At 35.9% G+C, this 19,697-nt stretch overlaps 2 protein-coding genes across 2 annotated transcripts in view; both read right to left on the reverse strand.

Annotated features, from left to right (window-relative positions):
* The window catches only part of LOC122987728, a 60,980-nt gene extending 53,376 nt beyond the window's left edge, over positions 1 to 7,604 (reverse strand). Inside the window, exons 1-11 of the mRNA XM_044359747.1 lie at positions 7,549 to 7,604; positions 6,287 to 6,560; positions 5,928 to 5,965; positions 4,967 to 5,255; positions 4,549 to 4,592; positions 3,733 to 4,018; positions 2,970 to 3,017; positions 2,559 to 2,602; positions 1,908 to 2,196; positions 1,491 to 1,534; positions 691 to 976 (exon numbers count right to left, since the gene is read on the reverse strand). Of these exons, the coding sequence (XP_044215682.1) occupies positions 691 to 976; positions 1,491 to 1,534; positions 1,908 to 2,196; positions 2,559 to 2,602; positions 2,970 to 3,017; positions 3,733 to 4,018; positions 4,549 to 4,592; positions 4,967 to 5,255; positions 5,928 to 5,965; positions 6,287 to 6,560; positions 7,549 to 7,578 (1,672 nt within the window). The 5' untranslated portion in view covers positions 7,579 to 7,604. The remainder of the gene's footprint in view (positions 1 to 690; positions 977 to 1,490; positions 1,535 to 1,907; positions 2,197 to 2,558; positions 2,603 to 2,969; positions 3,018 to 3,732; positions 4,019 to 4,548; positions 4,593 to 4,966; positions 5,256 to 5,927; positions 5,966 to 6,286; positions 6,561 to 7,548) is intronic.
* A 6,313-nt stretch (positions 7,605 to 13,917) lies between these two features.
* On the reverse strand, positions 13,918 to 18,263 carry pycard (PYD and CARD domain containing). The gene is made up of 4 exons (XM_044358233.1): positions 17,896 to 18,263; positions 16,060 to 16,104; positions 15,536 to 15,583; positions 13,918 to 14,445 (listed from the first exon to the last, which is right to left on the reverse strand). The coding sequence occupies exons 1-4, from the start codon at positions 18,146 to 18,148 to the stop codon at positions 14,183 to 14,185; spliced, it is 609 nt and encodes a 202-aa protein (XP_044214168.1). The 5' UTR covers positions 18,149 to 18,263; the 3' UTR covers positions 13,918 to 14,182.
* Positions 18,264 to 19,697: the final 1,434 nt, after the last annotated feature.

The following is a 19,697-nucleotide window of genomic DNA, read 5'->3' on the forward strand; positions in this document are numbered from 1 at the left end:
ATATGTTCCAAATCATTTCCTCCGATCGCATGATGCCGGTCTGCTGAGGGTGCCACTGACGAACAGCAAGAGGTATGGTGATGCTGCCTTCAGTAGTGATGCACCGAGGATTTGGAACAAGCTCCCTCCTCATATTAGACAAGCAACCTCAATTGACAGCTGTAAGAAGCAGCTCAAAACCTACTTCTATGACCTTGCTTTTAATTGATTTTGTTTTACATCTATGATTTTATATTTTTTATGTATCCCCCGTTTTTAATGTATATATGTATGTGTATATACACACACACACACACACACACACACATATATATATATATATATATATATATATATATATATATATATATATATATATATATATATATATATATATATATATAAGTTCTTTTGTAAAGCACTTTGAGCTGCATTTTATGTCATGAAAGGTGCTCTATAAATAAAGTTTATTATTATTATTATTATTATTATTATTATTATTATTATTATTATTATTACCAACTACCTTTGTGAAGCTCATATTGTTTTTGTTGAGATTGTGTCAGGGAGGTGTTGATTCATATCTATATTTCTGCTGTCATGGTGGCCTATATGTTGTTGCTCCATTGCTTTATCTAATATTTTGTACTCCTGCAGATTTATTAATTATTATAAATTAATGTGACATGACAGTTGTCTTATTTATCTCACCTTTGGGTCCTGAGCTGGTCTCTGACAGCCTCTGCACCAGATCAGTCCTCTTCATTTCCATGAAAACTTCCCTGATCACCTCCACAGACTGTTGGCCACATCTCTCCACCATCAGATCTACAACTTTTGTCCTGTCTGCCGGGCCCAGTTTGATCCATGGGATGCATGGAAGGCCCTTCTTGAAGTAAGTGAACTGCAGGAGCCACTTAAGTGTCTTTAGCTCCTGATCACTCAAATCATTCAGTGTTTCTAAAAGCAGCTCTCTCACAGCCGTCTTTGTTGCTACCTGGAAAATTCAAAGAGTATGTTCAAAGAGAAAATATGTTATTTCTCCACTGGGAATATAAAATATTTATCTCTTTGCATCTACAGTATCAATGTCATTATTTTAGACATTTGGATGTTTTAAATACGTTTTTCTACAAGATCACCTGAACTACTGATACATCTGGTAATTATGATTTGTCTTGTTTTATATTCTTTAATATCTGTAAACTTGTTTATGTTTTTTATTTTAATTCCAGGCTGTAACTTTGGCAAACACACTGTGCTGTCAAAAACTGAAATGAGCCACCTGATCTTAACATCACATGTTCTTGATGAACTGTAACGAAGGTGGCAGCACAAGTCAGGAACTGTTTTCTCAGTTTCATCTTCTGCATTTTGTCTCACAATTATGTGAGAAACTGAGTTTAGTTTCATTAATCACCACTAATGTGATGATAAATATGATTTTAAACTTGCATGTTATTGAATTAAAGCTGTACTGCATGAGGTCAGGTTGATGTGACATTACTCACTTTGTGGATCAGTGCAGACAAGTGTTCATCCACAGAGTGTTTTTCTGAGGAGGAAGAAAAGATATAAAAGAAAGTGATCAACATCAGGCTATATTGTTCTTTGAAATATTACAATACAAAGGGTTCAACACAAAATAAAACTGAAGCCTCCTCAACAGTTAAAAAATATACATATAATATATATGATACATATAATTCATCACTGATATTCTCTCCCTGTCTCACAATATCTTTTCATATTTCACATTAGCAATCAAATATATTTTGTACACCAGCTGATACTGTCTTCTTTTCTCTACATTATAAATCATAATGTTTAAAATAAAGAACAGCCTATATCATAGCTTATAAACTCACGAGACACATGTTTTGTTCCAGTTTTATGATTTGAATATGTTTTTGTCTCTATTGTCTTACTTTTGGGTCCTGAGCTGCTGTCTGACAGCCTCTGCACCAGATCTCTCCTGTTCATCTTAATTAAAATGTCCTTGGTCTTCTTCACAGACTGTTGGCCGAAGGTCTGAACCACAAAAAACACTGTCTCCTGCATGTCTGCCATTATGAGCAGCCTCCATAGGATCTCTGAGTAGGGTTTATAGGGGTAACTTTGACTCAGGAGTAATTGCTTGAAATCCTTGAGCTCCCCGTCGCTTAAATCAGCCAGTGTTTCCAAAAGCAGCTCTATAACAGACGTCATTGTTTCTACCTGGTAAATTCAAAGAAAATGTTCATTGGCCAAATGTACAATCTCTCAGCTGGGATGATTACAGATTTTTCTGTTTATGTCTCATCAATGTGTGTGTTTTTATAAATGTGGATATATACAGTTTACATTTCACCAGTGGTAGAGGTAACACTGATTTTTAACATTATTAGTTAACAACGTTCTTGCTTCAGACCTCATGTGTACATGATGCAACCTGAATGTAGCTTCACTTCTGAGAGAACCAGCTGGTGAAAATCAGGAATTTGATCTGTATCATCATTTATAATGTTGAACATGTTTTTTCCTGCATCTGTTGAATGAAAGTTGTATCTGTAAAGTCAGACAGATGTGACATTACTCACTTTCTGGATCAGCGCAGGCCACTGTTCATCCACAGAGTGTTTCTCTGAAGAGAAGGAAATAAAACAAGACTCATGAATGCCTGGTTTACCATCAGGTGATATAATCAGACACTATCAGATTATCTTGTTTTAAAATAATTCTAATAGTAAGGATTAATTGCAGAAGGAAAAGAAAATCTGCTCAATAGTAACATCCTAAAAATCAATTACCACTTTCACCTGATGAACACTTATCAACATGACGTCACATTTGTTATTAAACTCAGTGTTAAAGCTTCACATAATGAAATGTAGATTAAAATGACTACAGAGCTTTGAGGAAAGGATTCAAATCTGTCATCTTTACTCCTAGTTTAAGGAATAATCTTTGTTATTTTGTTATTAGTGTTTCAAATGTCTTATGGTACCTACTTCCCTCTGTGGTTTTTACACCAAACGCTTCAACTGATGATCCTGCAGCTGAAAAACATTTAATGAACATGGTAATTACACAATAAAAACACTATGTGTAACCTTTACGTATACTTGTCCTCAGTATAATACTCTGATTCCCAAGTATAATAAAAAGCCTTTAACACTTCATGGCTGAGACTAATGCAGTTTGAGAAAACACTCAGTCAGGGTGTTAAAATAAAATACACAGACATGCACACGTCACATGACACAGATGGATTACATGTGTGTGGATGGAAGACAGGAGGAGGCCTTGGTTACAGAAATCACAGAGGGGATGAATGAGAATGAGTGTCCGTAGTGGAGCCAAGTTTAAGTCAAATCGTAGCTATACAAAAATACAACACAACATATTCAAGTGAAATGATGTAGACAACATTAGCCAAGTTCCTATCTGACCATATTCAACATAAGACTGGTAATAATGAGCTCTAACATTTCCCTCTGAAGTGATCTTTGTCTTATTATTTTGTATGTACAAGTAAATTGAATTAGCTCAATTAACCACTTCAAATATGAAATGAAATACCAACTAACTTTGTGAAGCTCATATTGTTTTTGTTGAGATTGTGTCAGGGAGGTGTTGATTCAAATCTATATTTCTGCTGTCATTGTGGCCTATATGTTGTTGCTCCATTGCTTTATCTAATATTTTGTACTCCTGCAGATGTATTAATTGTCATAAATCAATGTGACATGACAGTTGTCTTATTTATCTCACCTTTGGGTCCTGAGCTGGTCTCTGACAGCCTCTGCACCAGATCAGTCCTCTTCATTTCCATGAAAACCTCCCTGATCACCTCCACAGACTGTTGGCCACATCTCTCCACCATCAGATCCACTACTTCTGTCCTGTCTGCTGGCTCCAGGTGGATCAATGGGATGCATGGAAGGCCCTTCTTGAAGTGAGTAAACTGCAGGAGCCACTTAAGTGTCTTTAGCTCCCGATGACTCAAATCATTCAGTGTTTCTAAAAGCAGCTCTCTCACAGCCGTCTTTGTTGCTACCTGGAAAATTCAAAGAGTAAGTTCAAAGAGAAAATATGTTATTTCTCCACTGGGAATATTAAAGATTGATCTCTTCACATCTACAGTATCAATGTCTTTATTTCAGACATTTGGATGTTTTAAGAAATGATTTTTCTGCAAAATCACCTGAACTACTGATACATCTGGTAATTATGATTTGTCTTGTTTTATATTCTTTAATATCTGTAAACTTGTTATGTTTCTTTATTTTAATTCCAGGCTGTAACTCTGGCAAACACACTGTGCTGTCAAAAACTGAAATGAGCCACCTGATCTTAACATCACATGTTCTTGATGAACTGTAAAAAAGGTGGCAGCACAAGTCAGGAACTGTTTTCTCGGTTTCATCTTCTGCATTTGGTTTAATGGTTTGAAAAAGTTTAGTGGTTATGGTTTAGAGTTTAGTTTCATTAATCACCACTAATGTGATGATAAATATGGTTTTAAACTTGCATCTTATTGAATTAAAGCTGTACTGCATGAGGTCAGGTTGATGTGACATTGCTCACTTTGTGGATCAGTGCAGACAAGTGTTCATCCACAGAGTGTTTTTCTGAGGAGGAAGAAAAGAAATAAAAGTGATCAATATCAGGCTATATTGTTCTTTAAAATATTACAATACAAAGGGTTTAACACAAAATAAAACTGAAGCTTCCTCAACAGTTAAAAAAATATACATATAATCTATATATGATACATATAATTCATTAATAATATTTTCTCCCTGTCCCACAATATCTTTACATATTTCACATTAGTAATAAAATATATTTTATACACCAGCTGATATTGTCTAATTTTTTCTACATTATGACTCATAATATTTCAAATAAAGAAGAACATTTATAACATAGCTTATTAACTTATGAGACACATGTTTCGAGCCAGTTTTATGATTTGTATATGTTTTTGTCTTTATTGTCTTACTTTTGGGTCCTGAGCTGCTGTCTGACAGCCTCTGCACCAGATCTCTCCTGTTCATCTTAATTAAAATGTCCTTGGTCTCCTCCACAGACTGTTGGCCGAAGGTCTGAACCATAATAAACACTGTGTCCTGCATGTCAGCTTTCATGGGCAGCCTCCATGAGATCTTTAAGTAGGGTTTGTAGAGGTAACTTTGACCCCAGATGATTTGATTAAAGTCCTCGAGCTCCCTGTTACTCAAATCAGCCAGTGTTTCCAAAAGCAGCTCTATAACAGACGTCATTGTTTCTACCTGGAAAATACAAAGAAAATGTTCATTGGGTAAATGTACAATCTCTTAATTTTATTGATTACAGATTCATTGATGAGTGTGTTTTAGAAATGTGGATGTGGTGAGATTACATCACCAATGTTATACAAGCTAATAATGGAATTAATAATATTTGTCAAATTGATCATATACTGTAAAACTGTTACTTGTATGTGTTTACATTTCTTTAGTAACATCAAACTTTTGTCTCTTTTACAATTATTTTATCTGTACAAACAGGATCATGACTTTATTTTACTGTCTGGCTGTAACTCTTTCAAGTCTATGATCCCAAAACTGTGATGAGCCTTTTGATTTTATAACAGAGAAGCTGTGAGAACATGGCTGGTTGCATCTTTTCCTTTAATTTCTTGTTTTTATTGTCATCATATATTATACCTTCTGTTAACGTTATAAAATAAATCAAGAAAAAAAATATATTTTCCTTGTGGTTGATATAACACAAATTCTTAACATTATTAGTGAATAACGTCCTTGCTTAAGACCTCATGTGAAAATAGCTTCAGTTCTGTGAGAGAACTATTTATGTGAGGAAAAATTTGTTTGTATCATCAATTATAATGTTCAAGATGACGATGATTGTCAATCTTCATCTACTGCTGTGTAAAGTCAGACTGATGTGACATTACTCACTCTCTGAATCAGTGTAGGACGATGTTCCAAGTGTTTCTCTGAGGAGAAAATAAATATCAAAAGACTTATTAGAAATGTATTTAACATCAGTTATAATACAAAGGGTTTCATTCCACTAACCTTCCTTAACAGTGAAATAATAATAATAATGTGCAGAGCTACTTGAAGATTTTCCAACAATGTTGAATAGTTTTGGATATATTTGTTATTGTACTGTTTATGCCCAAACTTACAAAATATTGTACCCCAGCTGATGTACTTTATCTTTACATAATAAACTATAAAACTTATGAGACACATGTGACTGCACTGTGTGCCAGTTTAATGTTTTTCATATGTTTTTATCTGCTTTGTCTTACCTTTAGTTCTTGAGCTGATATCTGACAACCTCTGCACCAGATCAGTCCTGTTCATCTCCTTTAAAACCTTTTTGGTCACCTCCACACACTCTCGGCTGTTCGTCTCCACCATCAGCTCCACAGTTTCCTGCATGTCTGCCACATCCAGTCGGCTCCTTGAGATGAGCGGGAAATCTTTCTCCAATTCAATGAGCGACTTGAATTTCTCAAACTCCTCAGAGCTCAAATCATTCAATATTTCAATAAGCAGCTTCTTATCCATCATTGAACCTACCTGGAAAATGAAAAAGGTAAATCATACAGTATTAAGCAGGACAGGATGTGAAGTGTTTGTTTCCTCTACTACCATGAATACCATGACTGACAATTTAGACAGTGCTCTCCACCACCAACACTGAAACACCAAATAATGGAAAATCATTTGGACGAATGGTGTTCATCCCTCCAGTGGAGTTTCATAGAAGTCATGTAATAATGTTTTATATGATGGATGGATGTAGATTTTTATTTCTTTGCAATGACATGAATGTAAATACAGGATGAGCAGGGAGTTCCCCTACTTCAGTTTTTCTGTTATTGGTTAAAGGAACAGAGTAACACTGTGACTCTAATTAATCTACCTTTAATTTCTCTGCCACTGATCTATAATGTTGTTGTTCCAAACACTTGTAGTTTCTCCATAGCATAGCTAAAAACACTATTTCCATGTTACACTATCACTGTCTCATAGCTCCACCAGAAGAAACATACTTAGTGATTTATTTGCACAGCAATGATTGTTCGGAAAATACCGATTATATGGATGAACAGTAGATAAATGAGTTCTGTAGCAGGAGTGGTTTGATAAGTTTCTGTGATTGTTTTGATGTTTTCTTGCAGTGATTCTGGATCAATATTGGAATCCACTGTAACTTCTGTGAATCTGAGTACAGCTGCTGTCATCTACAAAAGGAGCAAACTATAAACTTTTCAAAGCCAAATTTTAGGCCCACAGGGGGCGAGTAAATATTGATTTTCAGTGGGGTATTCCTGTGAGGATTTCAGAAACATTTCAAAAGCAAGAAAAGTGTAATCAAATGATATATTGGGCTTATATTCAAAGTATTTTATGCACTATATACTGTACATTATATTCACTTAATTAGATTCTCAATTGTATTCACCAATTGAGTCTCAAAAATGAAACAGTGATTATCTGAAAGCACAAACTATGCTATCCACACTTACATTATACTGCTTTAGATGACTAAGGATTTACTCACTTGCACTGTATCCATGACTTTCACATCCATCACAGGCTCGCTCTCCGTTCTCTTGAGGTCATAAATAAGATGTGGCTCGTTTCTCTCCAGAATTTTGTAGAAGATCTGTTTTCCTCTCACTCCACTGGATTCCAAGGGCCCACTGAGAAGTGCTCTCATAGTGTCCTGAGAGTCATGATTAGCCCTGATTTTATCATAATTTACTTGATTAATAACATCACGTTCGAGGAGTTCTTCCAAAATTGGTGCAACGTTGGTCACTCTCCGGATTAGCTCGAGTCGATGTTTATCCACAAAAGGCTCTGAGAAGAGAAAGAAACATGATACAAAGTTGGCAGATTAAAAATATTTTGAGGCTATAATCAACGTATATCAGAACATGTTTCATATGAAGTGTAGCAAACTAAAATGCATACAATGTTAATTTGAAACAATGGATTTCAAAAACCCTTGATCAAGATGACCTGTTCAAAATATCCTTCCAAGCTTCAATTATTCATTGTCAGTTTCTGGTTTTACGTTTAGCTTGTTGTAGACAATCTGAACTCAGTGAGTAACATTTAGTGAGATCACTGCGTACATAATAACTGTGCACTTACCTTCCTCCATCTTATTTTGATCAGTTGCTGCTGCTGAGGGTCATGAAGCTGGAAAACATTTTAAGAAAAATAAATGGTGCAGAACAATATATTGTTCTTACCCATTATGCATACCTCTGTTGTCCAGTATACATTTAAATGGTAAAAAAAAAAAAAATCTTTCATGATCACAGCACCAAGAAGGTAAAATAAATTTACAGGTTTACATAGTTACTCAGTTATTCATACTCTCAATCTCCAAATGTTCAGCTCAATAAAAAACAATACCTGAAAGTATTTCCACAAAGGAATACATCAACAGGATCATGACTTAATTTTACTGTCTGGCCGTAACTCTTTCAAGGACTGTGATCCCAAAACTGTGATGAGCCTCTTGATTTTACAACAGAGAGGCTGTGAGAACATGGCTGGTTGCATCTTTTCCTCTAATATAAAATAGCAAGAAAAACATTCATTTCTCTTGTATATTTATCATAGCTATATTATACTGCCAAAGTTATAAAAACAAATCAAGAAAAACTATGTTTCCCTTGTGGTAGATGATATAATACAAATTCTTAAAATTATTAGTGAATAACATTCTTGCTTAAGACCTCATGTGAACACATCAAAGCCTGAAAATAGCTTCAGTTCTGCCAGAGAACTATGTATGTGAGGGAGAAATTGTTTGTGTCATCAATTAAAGACACACAACAAACTTATATCACCCCCTCTAGCAGAAACACCCGGTCAAGTATGAGGAGAGACAAAAATCCCTCCTGGAGTATTTTGTCATATCATCAAGAATATCATTATCGAAGAAATACCCTCGACACACACACACACACATAAACAGTCATGTTGATTTACAGTGGTGCTTGAAAGTTTTTGAGTCCTTTAAAATTTGCTCTATTTCTGCATAAATATGAACTAAAATGTTCATGCAAGTCCTAAAACTAGATAAAGAAACATCAGTTAAACAAGTGAGACAAAAACCTTTCACTTGTTTATTTATTTATTGTGTAAAATGATCCAATGTTGCATATTTGTGAACCTCTAGGATTATCAATTCATTTGAAGGGGAAATTAGAGTCAGGTGTTTCAGTCAATGGGATGAAATTCAGGTGTGGGTCTGGGAGGCCCTGCTTTATTTAAAGAAGTGAAATCTGGGTCTTCACTATCAAAGTCTGAGCTTCACAACAGGTTTGTGGAAGTGTGTCACTGCTCAAACAAAGGAGATTTCTGAGGACCTTAGAAGGAGAGTTGTTGATGCTCACTGGGCTGGAAAGAGTTAAAAAAAAACATATCTAAAGAGTTTGGGCTCCACCAGTCGACTGTCAGGCAGATCGTGTACAAACGGAGGACATTCAATACCATTGTTACTAGGAGTGTAAAGATTCTGATTCCACATCGAAAATCAATCGAAACGAGCTTTTGAGTTGGACTCTCGGAATCAAAAGCAGGATCAGTGATTCTCCCAGTAGTTTTATTTCTCTCCACCCGCCTGCTTGTGTGTGTCCAAAGAAAAAAAGAACATTTCAAATCCTCCTGCTTCCCTGAGGTCACCGGTGTGCTCTTCATGTGAATTATGTAAACAACAAATGCCTGACAGAAAAACTACAGTTTGTAGGCTATGCTACACACTTCAGTTAAGTTTATATATAATACACTGACAGATTCGAACTTCCCAGTTGAATAACTCATGAGCAAAACATTGTTAAAACACAAATGATGCCTCTTTCCTACTATAGTAAGGTAGAGTTGAAAAAGTTGAACTTTTTGGCTTGAATGAGAAGCGTTCCATTTGTTGACAAACAAACACAGCATTCCAGCAAAAGAGCCATGTCCCATATGTGAAACATGGTGGTAACAGTATCATGGTTTGGGCTGTTTTGCTGCCTCTGGACCAGGACAGCTTGCAATCATTGATGGAACTATGAATTCTGAGTTGTACCAACAAATTCTACAGGAAAATGTCAAGATATCTGCCCGTGAAATGAAGCTCAACAGAAAGTGGGTCATGCAGCAAGACAACAAACCTAAACACATAAGTTGTTCTACCAAAGACTGATTAAATAGAAGAAAGTTAATGTTTAGGAATGACCGAGTCAAAGTCCTGACCTTAATCCAATAGAAATGCTGTGGAAGGACCTGCACTTCATGCAAGGAAGCCCACCAACATCCCTGAGTTGAGACTGTTGGGTAAGGAGGAATAGGCTGAAATTCCTCCAAGCCAATGTGCAGGGCTGATAAACAGTTACCAGAAACGTTTAACGAAGTTATTGCTGCAAAAGGGGGTCATACTGGTTACTGAAAGCAAGGATTCACATATTTTGCCTCACACAAATATGTAAGATTGGACAATTTTCCTCAATAAATGAATTGATAAGTTTAATGGTTTTTCTCATTTGTTTTATTTGGCTCCCTTTATCTAGTTTTATGACTTATGTGAACAATTGATCAGGTTTTAGGTCATATTTATGCAGAAACAGAAAATTCTAACACAAACTTTCAAGCATCATTGTACATTCATTTCCTGTAGATTACTCTAACGTCAACCACTACTTGCTCGACCTTAACCCAAACCTTTACCTTAACCTTACCTTCATTTTAAACTAGTCTTCACCCTTAAAGTAAATGATTTACATTATGGAGACTTGCTTTTTGTCCTCAAAAGGGAGGTGAGTCCCCACATGTGACTGTTTAAACAGATTTATGTCCCCACAAATGATGAATACCTGATACACACACACACACACACACACACACACTCTCTCTCTCTCTCTCTCTCTCTCTCTCTCTCTCTCTCTCTCTCTCTCTCTCTCTCTCTCTCTCTCTCTCTCGTTTAACGTTAAATTGTCTATGCTATTGTTTTCCTGTTTCATCGTTAACTGTCGAGTCAAAGCACTTTGGAAACTTTAACAAACTGTTTAACACTAACGTAAACAAAGTGTTAACTAATGTTTTATTGTAGTATTGGGCTGTTGTAACAATTTACACACACGAATACATCTCTACAGAAGAAGCAGGACGATGAAAGTGAAAGTAAAAAAAGAAGAATAAAATACAGTTTGAAAGACAGTTTTACCGTTTTAACTGCAGCTTGTCGCTCCAGCCGTTAAGATGTAAAATCCGCCCAGTTTTTTCTCCAAATTAATTGAGGCAAATCTTTCATTGTGTCCATAAATGATCTTTACTGTGATTCAGGGGCTGCTGTCTTTATCCGGTATTAACTACTTCCTAGTTCCTCAAGTATTCCTGCTGACTGTGGTAGTAAATGTCCCAGGGCGTTTCTCTCTCTCTTCCGTCAGTGAGTGTCAGTAATATCTGTTGTGCTGTGAAAATCAGCCCTAATCGCGAGAACGCGCCTATTTGAAGATTATCGCTTTAAAACGACAAGCAAACGTACAGATAATACCCACAAGACCTTTTAATCATTTATAAACTGAGTAAATATCATAAAGGACGAAATAACCAGATATAATTTGAGAGTGAATAGAATAGACTACATTTATATTTATATTTTGTATATTTATTAGATTTATTTTCTGTTTCTACAGTTCTATATTTCATGAATTCTCTATATAGGTCTTTTGTTTGTTTGTTTTGTTTTGGGGTTTTTTCCAAGCATTTTGTATCCTTTGTGATCCATGGTCTATCTGCATAATTTTGCTTTCTGATATTATTGTTTTATTTGACAGTTTTTGTCATATAATGATCTAAATATTTTTAGAAATGTTTCATAGGCTTTGTCAGTGTCTTCTTCATCATATAGGCTACTCTGTGTTAATGATTCATGTCTTATGGATTCCTCCATACTCACCTGTATCTCAATTTACTGGCATCCTTGTCCTCCCCATAATCACAGTCATAGATCACAAAAACTGGCAAATGGTCACTGATGTCATTAAGTAATTATTAGCCCGCTTACTGTGTTGTCTTCCATAATATTTGTAAATAGTTCATCGGATCATGTTCTCCCCGGGATGAAGATGCAGGACTCGGGCTGCCAGCGGCTGAAATGACCGACTGGTCTCACCCGGCCAGCGGCTCCTCACATATCACCTCATCTGATTTACAAACAGGCGTTATTTGGATAAATTGACCACATATTGGAAGTCTCTATGGTTATTTTCTCGCCTGAAAAACATATTAAAACGTGCAGCAGGTGCACCGCAGTTCATGGTCTGGGGAGGAAGGCTGGTCTGTTGTGCTGGCTCTCTGCATGCGCTTATCTCGCGCGCACGAATTAATTAAATGGTGGGAACGAATTGTATCTCTTGAACGATGTAGTAAAACGTGTCCTCGACATATATATTTTTTTGCCCATGTCCCCTTAGGGACTCCGTAGTAATTAATCACCTGACAGCGCAGCTGTAATTTTACCTGAAAAAGTCACTCAAACATTAAATGCATGTGCCTAAAATCTGGCCAAAACGGTCACATTCTTGTTTGTTTCAGTCCGTCAAAGTACACTATAATATAATTTGTGTATTTCACTTAAAGTCACTCAGTAGTGAAGTTAAATATCTTCAACACCCAACAGCATAGTAGAATATCAGGCCAGGGATATCAGGGTTGTTTATTGAAAATGTATTCCTTTTCTGGAAAAATATTCACAATGATTTTTGTCCAAGTTTTAAACAAAAGATGAATAAATAAAATAAACGGTTCTGGCCCAAATTAGTAGCTATAGCACTTTTAAAAAAGTTTGCCTAAAAGCATTTCCTTCTGAGATATTCTTAACTCATCTCTTGAGATGTTGCTTTTGTCCATGGCGGCTGAGCACAGATAGTGTAGAGGCGTTGGATTTGTAATATTTCAGTTTTTGTATAATAGAAATGAAGTTTCTTAAATCGACGCTCTGTTTCCACTGAGAGATGTTTCTCTGTTGGTTTCCAGGTTCAAACTGACTAAGTTTTTCCTTTTATAATGGAAACATTCTTTATTACAACTTCAAGGCTGAATTATTAGTATTTCTATAACATCTGGGTGTGCAGTGGCAGGATGGCAGGGTGGATTCAAAGCCCCACATGGTTAGAGGAGTACACAGTCTACCTGAATGAAAGCCCTTGGTCTCCTCAAGGGGAAACAAGACACAGTGAAATTAATTCTCAAACAAACACTGATGCCACTCAAATAAAATTAAACTTCAACTTTATTTGAAATTTGTCACTGAATCTCAAAGAATAATCTGCTCAGATGTTGAAGTCACACACTACACAGTGAACATTTTAGCCTCCTCTCATCTGGCCACATACACACCCTCTGTGTGTTACAAGCTTTTTTAAAAAAAAAAAAAACAAAAAAAAAAAAAAACAAACAAACACCTGATGTCACGTAGACAGAGACACAGGTTGATTCTCCTCCTCCTCTCCTTCCTCACAATCACTCATCTCACATTCATAACATTTCAGAGAGAATCTGCAGCACTTGTTCTTCTTCCAAATGTAGACCAAAGAATAGTATGGTAGCACCTTCTTAAAGGACAAAAACCCCTGTAATGTTTTTAAATGTTTGGGATCTGAACACAATACAGGACACTCAAGTCACTCAAAATGTAAAAACCATAGACAGCAATCAGGATTTTTTGTTATACATTTTTTTAAAAATTGCTTACAATTACATTAAATTACATACAAACATTAAAAGATAATAATTCTGATTTCATTAATGGTGGCTCATTTATGTAAAACAATTAGTAAAAAAAAAACAGGTCTCTGCTATTTTTTGGATAAAAGAAAAACATTATATGTCTGGTGAGATTTTTTTTTTATTTACATGATTATCTGAGAAACATTTGCTGCATGTGTTTTTTTTAAACCTGGCTGGAAATCTCATCATGTTTTGTTTTACATTAAGTAATTAAATGATCCTCACCGATCAAGACAGCAATTAACCAAATACAAATTTAAGTTTAACAAGTAAACTGTGAAAAAACAAGTTGCTGAGAAACCCCACAGAGAAAGGACAGCTTTATAAAGTATGTATAAAAAAAAAATTTCATTCAGGTAGACTGTGTATGTTTGGTCTAAAAACTTATTTCACCATAACATTTACTTCTTTTTCTTGAGGTCACTGATGAGAAATTTCTCATGTTCCTCAAGTAATTTGAGGAAGATATCTTTGCTCTCTCCACCAGCTTTCAGGGGACCACAGTAGAGCTCCCTCACCTTCGCCTGAGTGGTAGGCAGAACCCTGATTTTATCATAAATTTCTTGTTGGATGACATCACGGTCAAAGAGGTCATCCAAAATGGGATCCATGTTGCTCACTCTCTTGATCAGCTCAACTTTATGTTTATCCACAAAATGCTTGTCTGAGGAGAAAGGAAAAGAAAACACAGACTGATTAGATTTGGAGATAACATAAAACTATAGCCAATTTGATACATTTCTTTTGAAGAAGGGTTTTATTACAAAATGATTTATAACAACTACTTTCAATATTTTAAGTGTAGATGGCTGACATTCATCAAATATTAAAAACAGGGCTTTGAATGAGTATTTATTAAAGCATTTTAACTACATGCGGGCACTGGGATGAGAACTTACTGTTGTTGCTGTAGGTAATGGGGATTAAATATATCACATATGACTTATCTTTAAATGGAATAGATTGACATTTTGGGAAATATGTTTATTCGCTTCTTTGCCAAAAGTGAGATGAGAAGATTGATACCACTTTTATATCTGTCCATTAAATATGAAGCTACAGCAAGGAGACTGTTAGCTCAGCTTAGCATAAAGACCAGAAACAGCTAGCCTAGCTCTGTCCAAAGTTTCTGCTTTTTGGACAGATTAAATAAATGAGATATTGCGATAATAAGTGAGCTTTTTTTTTTTTTAAGCTAACTGTTTCTCCCTGCTTCCAGTCTTGTATACAAAGCTGAACTAACAGTCTCCTGGCTGTGACTGTGTTCTTGTGGTATCGAACAACTCATCTAAGTAAAGTAAGAGAGTGAAAAAGCATCTTTTCCAAAAACATCTAAGAATTCCTTTAAATTTGGTAATAACATGTAGAATTTACAACTAGTCTTTCATCCACCTAACCCACCAACTCCAAATGAGTAAATTTGTCAGTTTATACACATCTGAACTGCGCCACTGCTCCGGGTCATAATTACTACAGCCGTTACATTGCATCTGTCACTCAAATGTAACTATATGCCGTTTTTGGGGGACTGACATTACGACCTATTGTGTCCTTTCTCTTGGGTTGACAGTCTCAGATATAAGATTGGCTATGGTTTTCTTTCATTACTACTGATCACATTCTAGATATACAACCATGCAGTAAATTAGAAAGTAGGTTTTACTGTCAGATTCTGGGTTTCTGGACAGTCTGAACACTGTGGTGGAGGAGTCTGCTGCAAGTCCACAAGCAGAGTAAAAGGAATTTACACCTACCATCTGCCTTTGTAGTTCCATCGCTTGCTCCATCAGAGGGCCCTGCAGCTGAAACAAATTAAGAAAAATTAAGAGTTGAGTTACATATCATACAAGTTGTAGCTTGTGTGGTGCACCCCGTTTTTACTGAGTTGTAGTGGAACTGCTCCAACATTTTCAAACTACGTCTGAACTCACACACAATGCAACAGCCTGCTGAACATCAGGCTCAGCAGTAAAGTTGCTAGAATAGTTGGCATGCTGAGTGTTTTTATCCTTCATTTCCTCAGTTTAAGAGACAAAACTCTGAAGAGCACTATAAATTACATTTAGATAGATATTTTTTCAATTTAATTAAAAAAAAACTGAGCTATACATCTCGCTTCATGGTTTTTTTTTTTTGTTTTAATATTTTACACTAAGAGTCCAGTTCAGGGTTCATCCACTGTGAGGAGTATAAAGCTTAATGTGAAAACTCTTTTTCTACACTTGCTCATCTGTAGTTTGTCATGTTAAAAAAAAAAAAAAAACAGAAAACAACTCACTGCCACTGGAACCAGGTTTTGATGATAGTCCACGTGTGTCTTCAGCTGCAAAAAAAAAGGGAGACACAGTGTTAAATTACAGTAAAAAAATATATGATGGAATAAAAATTTGAGACACACAGTTTATGAGGGACACATTATCTCTGTACTAACATTTCAACAGAGAGTCAAGAGGATTATCACTGAGTCGTAACAGTGATATCACTCACTGAAATATGACTTCATGGGCGTGAACAGAAGACTTTATGATGTCCATCACTCCACATAGTGAAGGGTAATCTCCACAGACAGTCATTCAAATCATACAAATGTTCAGGTGTTTATATGCTGTGAACTTGTTAATGGTATCCATAATGCTTGATCAAGGTCACCAATGCTTTCTGATTCACAACAGGCATATTTCTGTTGACTGACAGGCTCCATGAGGAGTATACAGGAAGAGAACAATGTTTCATTCATTGATTTTCCCATAGATGGCAGGGAAAACTTGTCTACAGTGAATCTGGAAAGCTCGTAGTTAAACTACTATAGAAACTATTATAGATATTAAGTCTATCTATAAGTTCAAAACATATTAACAGCGTGAAATCTGTGTAATTTAAACAGCTTCCTGTGGAGATTTCACTTCACTAAGCACACTAGAGAAAAAAATAGACTTTGCCCGTAGACGTGGTGTGTTACACATTTGTGTGTGTCAGTGTGGATTGTTGCATTTGATAAAATGGAAGCTGATCCTTTCTGTGAGACAGGTGTCAAAAACATTTCAAAACACCCTTTCTGTATAAATTTCCCTTTTCAGTTAGAAATGGTTTATGGTTTATTTATCACGTGGTGGTTCAGTTACAGCATTAAGTTGAAAATGTCAATATTCAAGTTAACATTAGAGATATATATTCTCCTCATATTATATTACAGTCTTTTGCCTAAAGCTGTTTTCTAAGCTTAATAATGTTACTGGTGAGTCTAAATATAACGTAATATCAAAATAATAACAAAATATGTTTTTTGCAAGATTGTGCAGCTGTATTAAATGATGGGTTCACAATCTTTCAAGTCTGTTTTTAATTAAAAGTCAAAAACTAATTCCTCCTGTTCATACTGACCATTAGAGGATCCCTTCATAATGCACCTATTATGTAAGTGATGGTGGACAAAATCCACAGTTCTCCTTCTGTGTGAAAATGTACTTAAAGGTTTATCTGAAGCCAATATGAAGCTTCATCTGTCCAAACATCAACAACATTACAGTCTTTTTAGTGCCAAAGTCCCTCTTTTTGTTACTATACTTCCACTGCAGCTCAACAAGGAAACACTGTCTGAGGAAACACAAAGAGGGAATTTGATGCTAAAAAGACTGTAAATGTGGCAGATATCCACTTGATATGACTAACTTCCCTTATCAATAACATACCAGCTTCATATAAGCTTGATTACAGCGAAGAAAACCTCTCTCAGTGTTCAGATGGGTTTTAAAACAGACTTTTCTTACATTCATAGTGTCTCATTGAGCTGTACCTACAGCATTATATAATAAAGGTAGGGGGGAAAGACACCAAAAGAACCAGCTTGCTGCAGCTGGGCACGTGTCATTGAAAGTGAAAGTAAAAAGACGCGGGTTAACTGTCATTTGAAATGTTTTTCACTTTGATTTTCAACTTCATTAACAAATTAATATAGCCTACTAATTCTTTTTCGACTAAGCGCTGTCAGTTATCGCTAATTGATATGCAAGCAGATATTAAAGGGACTTAACGGTTCAAGGTTTTGCAGCCTGACACCGGACTCCTCGTTTTTTTCTCTGCTCTGCATCAAACCATATAAAGTAAAGATGTTTACCGAGATTTTCTGCGTCGTTGCTGCATCCAATTTCCTTCAGGATCTCGTCAGCCACACCAAGAGCTCCCTGCTCGGTAAAAGTAGAAACCAAGACGTCCGCGACATCCAGAAAGTGTTTACCCTCCACCCTGTTGCGTCGGACTCGCGGCTCTGTTCTGCGGTCCACAAGATGTGCACAGAACTTTTTGAAATCCTCCGGCTTCAGGTCCTCCAGCATGTTTGCTAAAGCCTGTCTTATTGTTTTAGGGGCCATTTCTTACCGAGAGATACCAGACTGCCGCCCTGCTCGTTGAAAGCCTTTTTTCCGGGTCAGCCCACCGAGAGACAGAGCTGACTTCGTTACGTAACTGTATCCAACTGCAATCAGCACGAACGTATAGGAAGTTGAAGGAAGTTGAACTTCTAAATATGGTTCGCGAGCGAAAACGCCAAACTTCGACGAAATATGGTTAATGAACATCTTATAATTTACATTCAAAGAGTGCATGAAGATTCCAGTAAAGATTTTGTAATGGAATGGAAATAACATAAAATAATACATGTGAACGATGTAGGGCATTAGTGGGCCCCCTAATGTGGTGTATAAAAAAAGTAAATTATTAATTATAATCATTGTGGAGGGGTGCTCTGCTCTTATCAATAACATACCAAACTACTTAGGCGAATGTGTCAGAAATTAGACTGAAAATCATGTTTTCAAGTTATAGTAAATGCATGTGTTTGAAACTTTAATAATCCCATGATGTGAAGTTTGAAAAGCTTATTCAATTATTTACATTATAAAACGTCTAAAAAATGTTGATGTTCATAAATATTAACAATTATGTATAAATATATTTTTTAGCAGTTAGACTAACACAATTCATAGTTTATGCCCATTACTTCTGCTTAATAGTTGCAAATAATACCTATATTGATGCTTATTTGTTTTCAAATTATTTCGTTTTCCTAAGCCACCTTTTGTTTGCATTCATCAGACCACATTATTTGCACTGAAAGTCATATATTGCTGTGACTCAAATGCATAGACTAGGTTATCCTCATTTCTTTGCTCAATAGTTGCTAACATTTCTACCTTTAATAACATTTTCAATTTATTTTTGATCTGCTATGTTCTATTGTCTATTCACAATTGTTCTACTGTGTACAAGTGGGCGTGTTTTGGAGGAGCTGTGGTTTGTAGGGTCTGCAAGGCCGCAGCTGGACCCTTAACGGCAGTCCATAAACCAATGGGTGACGTCACGGTGACTACGTCCATATTTTTTACAGTCTATGGTAAAAACAAGGGACTTCATGGTGCAATCAGGTGCACCTCGTAAATTCCTAAATCTACATTGCTGTGATAGCAAAGCCTGTGAGAGTTCATGTTGCATTCAAGTGCATCTCGTAAATTCAGAAATCTATACTTGAATAGCCACTAAGGTTGTTTAAAATGGGAAAGTCTATTTTTTTCTTATTTTCCTTTGTTGGGTTTTCACTACAGCATTTTTAATAATCACATAGCAAAGCAGAACCACGGATTCCAACCTTCAAAATTCCATAAAATAATCAAATCAAATTGTTAGCAGCAGTTGCTGTCAGCAAACCCAAACATATTCTTGTACAATGAGTCTCTAGGTATCTCTGTGATGATTTTCCATGTTGTTTTACTGCAGCTTTTTAATAATTAGATGCTAAAATCATAACAACCATATGTACGGAAGAGGATGTTGTTACTGTTGTTTGTTTTACTGATTGTCTTCTTTCTTGCTCGACGTCATTGTAAATGAGGGCTTTGCCCTCACTGATTTTCAAGTTTAAAT

This window comes from Thunnus albacares, chromosome 8 (genome assembly GCF_914725855.1).
Source record: "Thunnus albacares chromosome 8, fThuAlb1.1, whole genome shotgun sequence".
Classification (NCBI taxonomy): Eukaryota; Metazoa; Chordata; class Actinopteri; order Scombriformes; family Scombridae; genus Thunnus; species Thunnus albacares.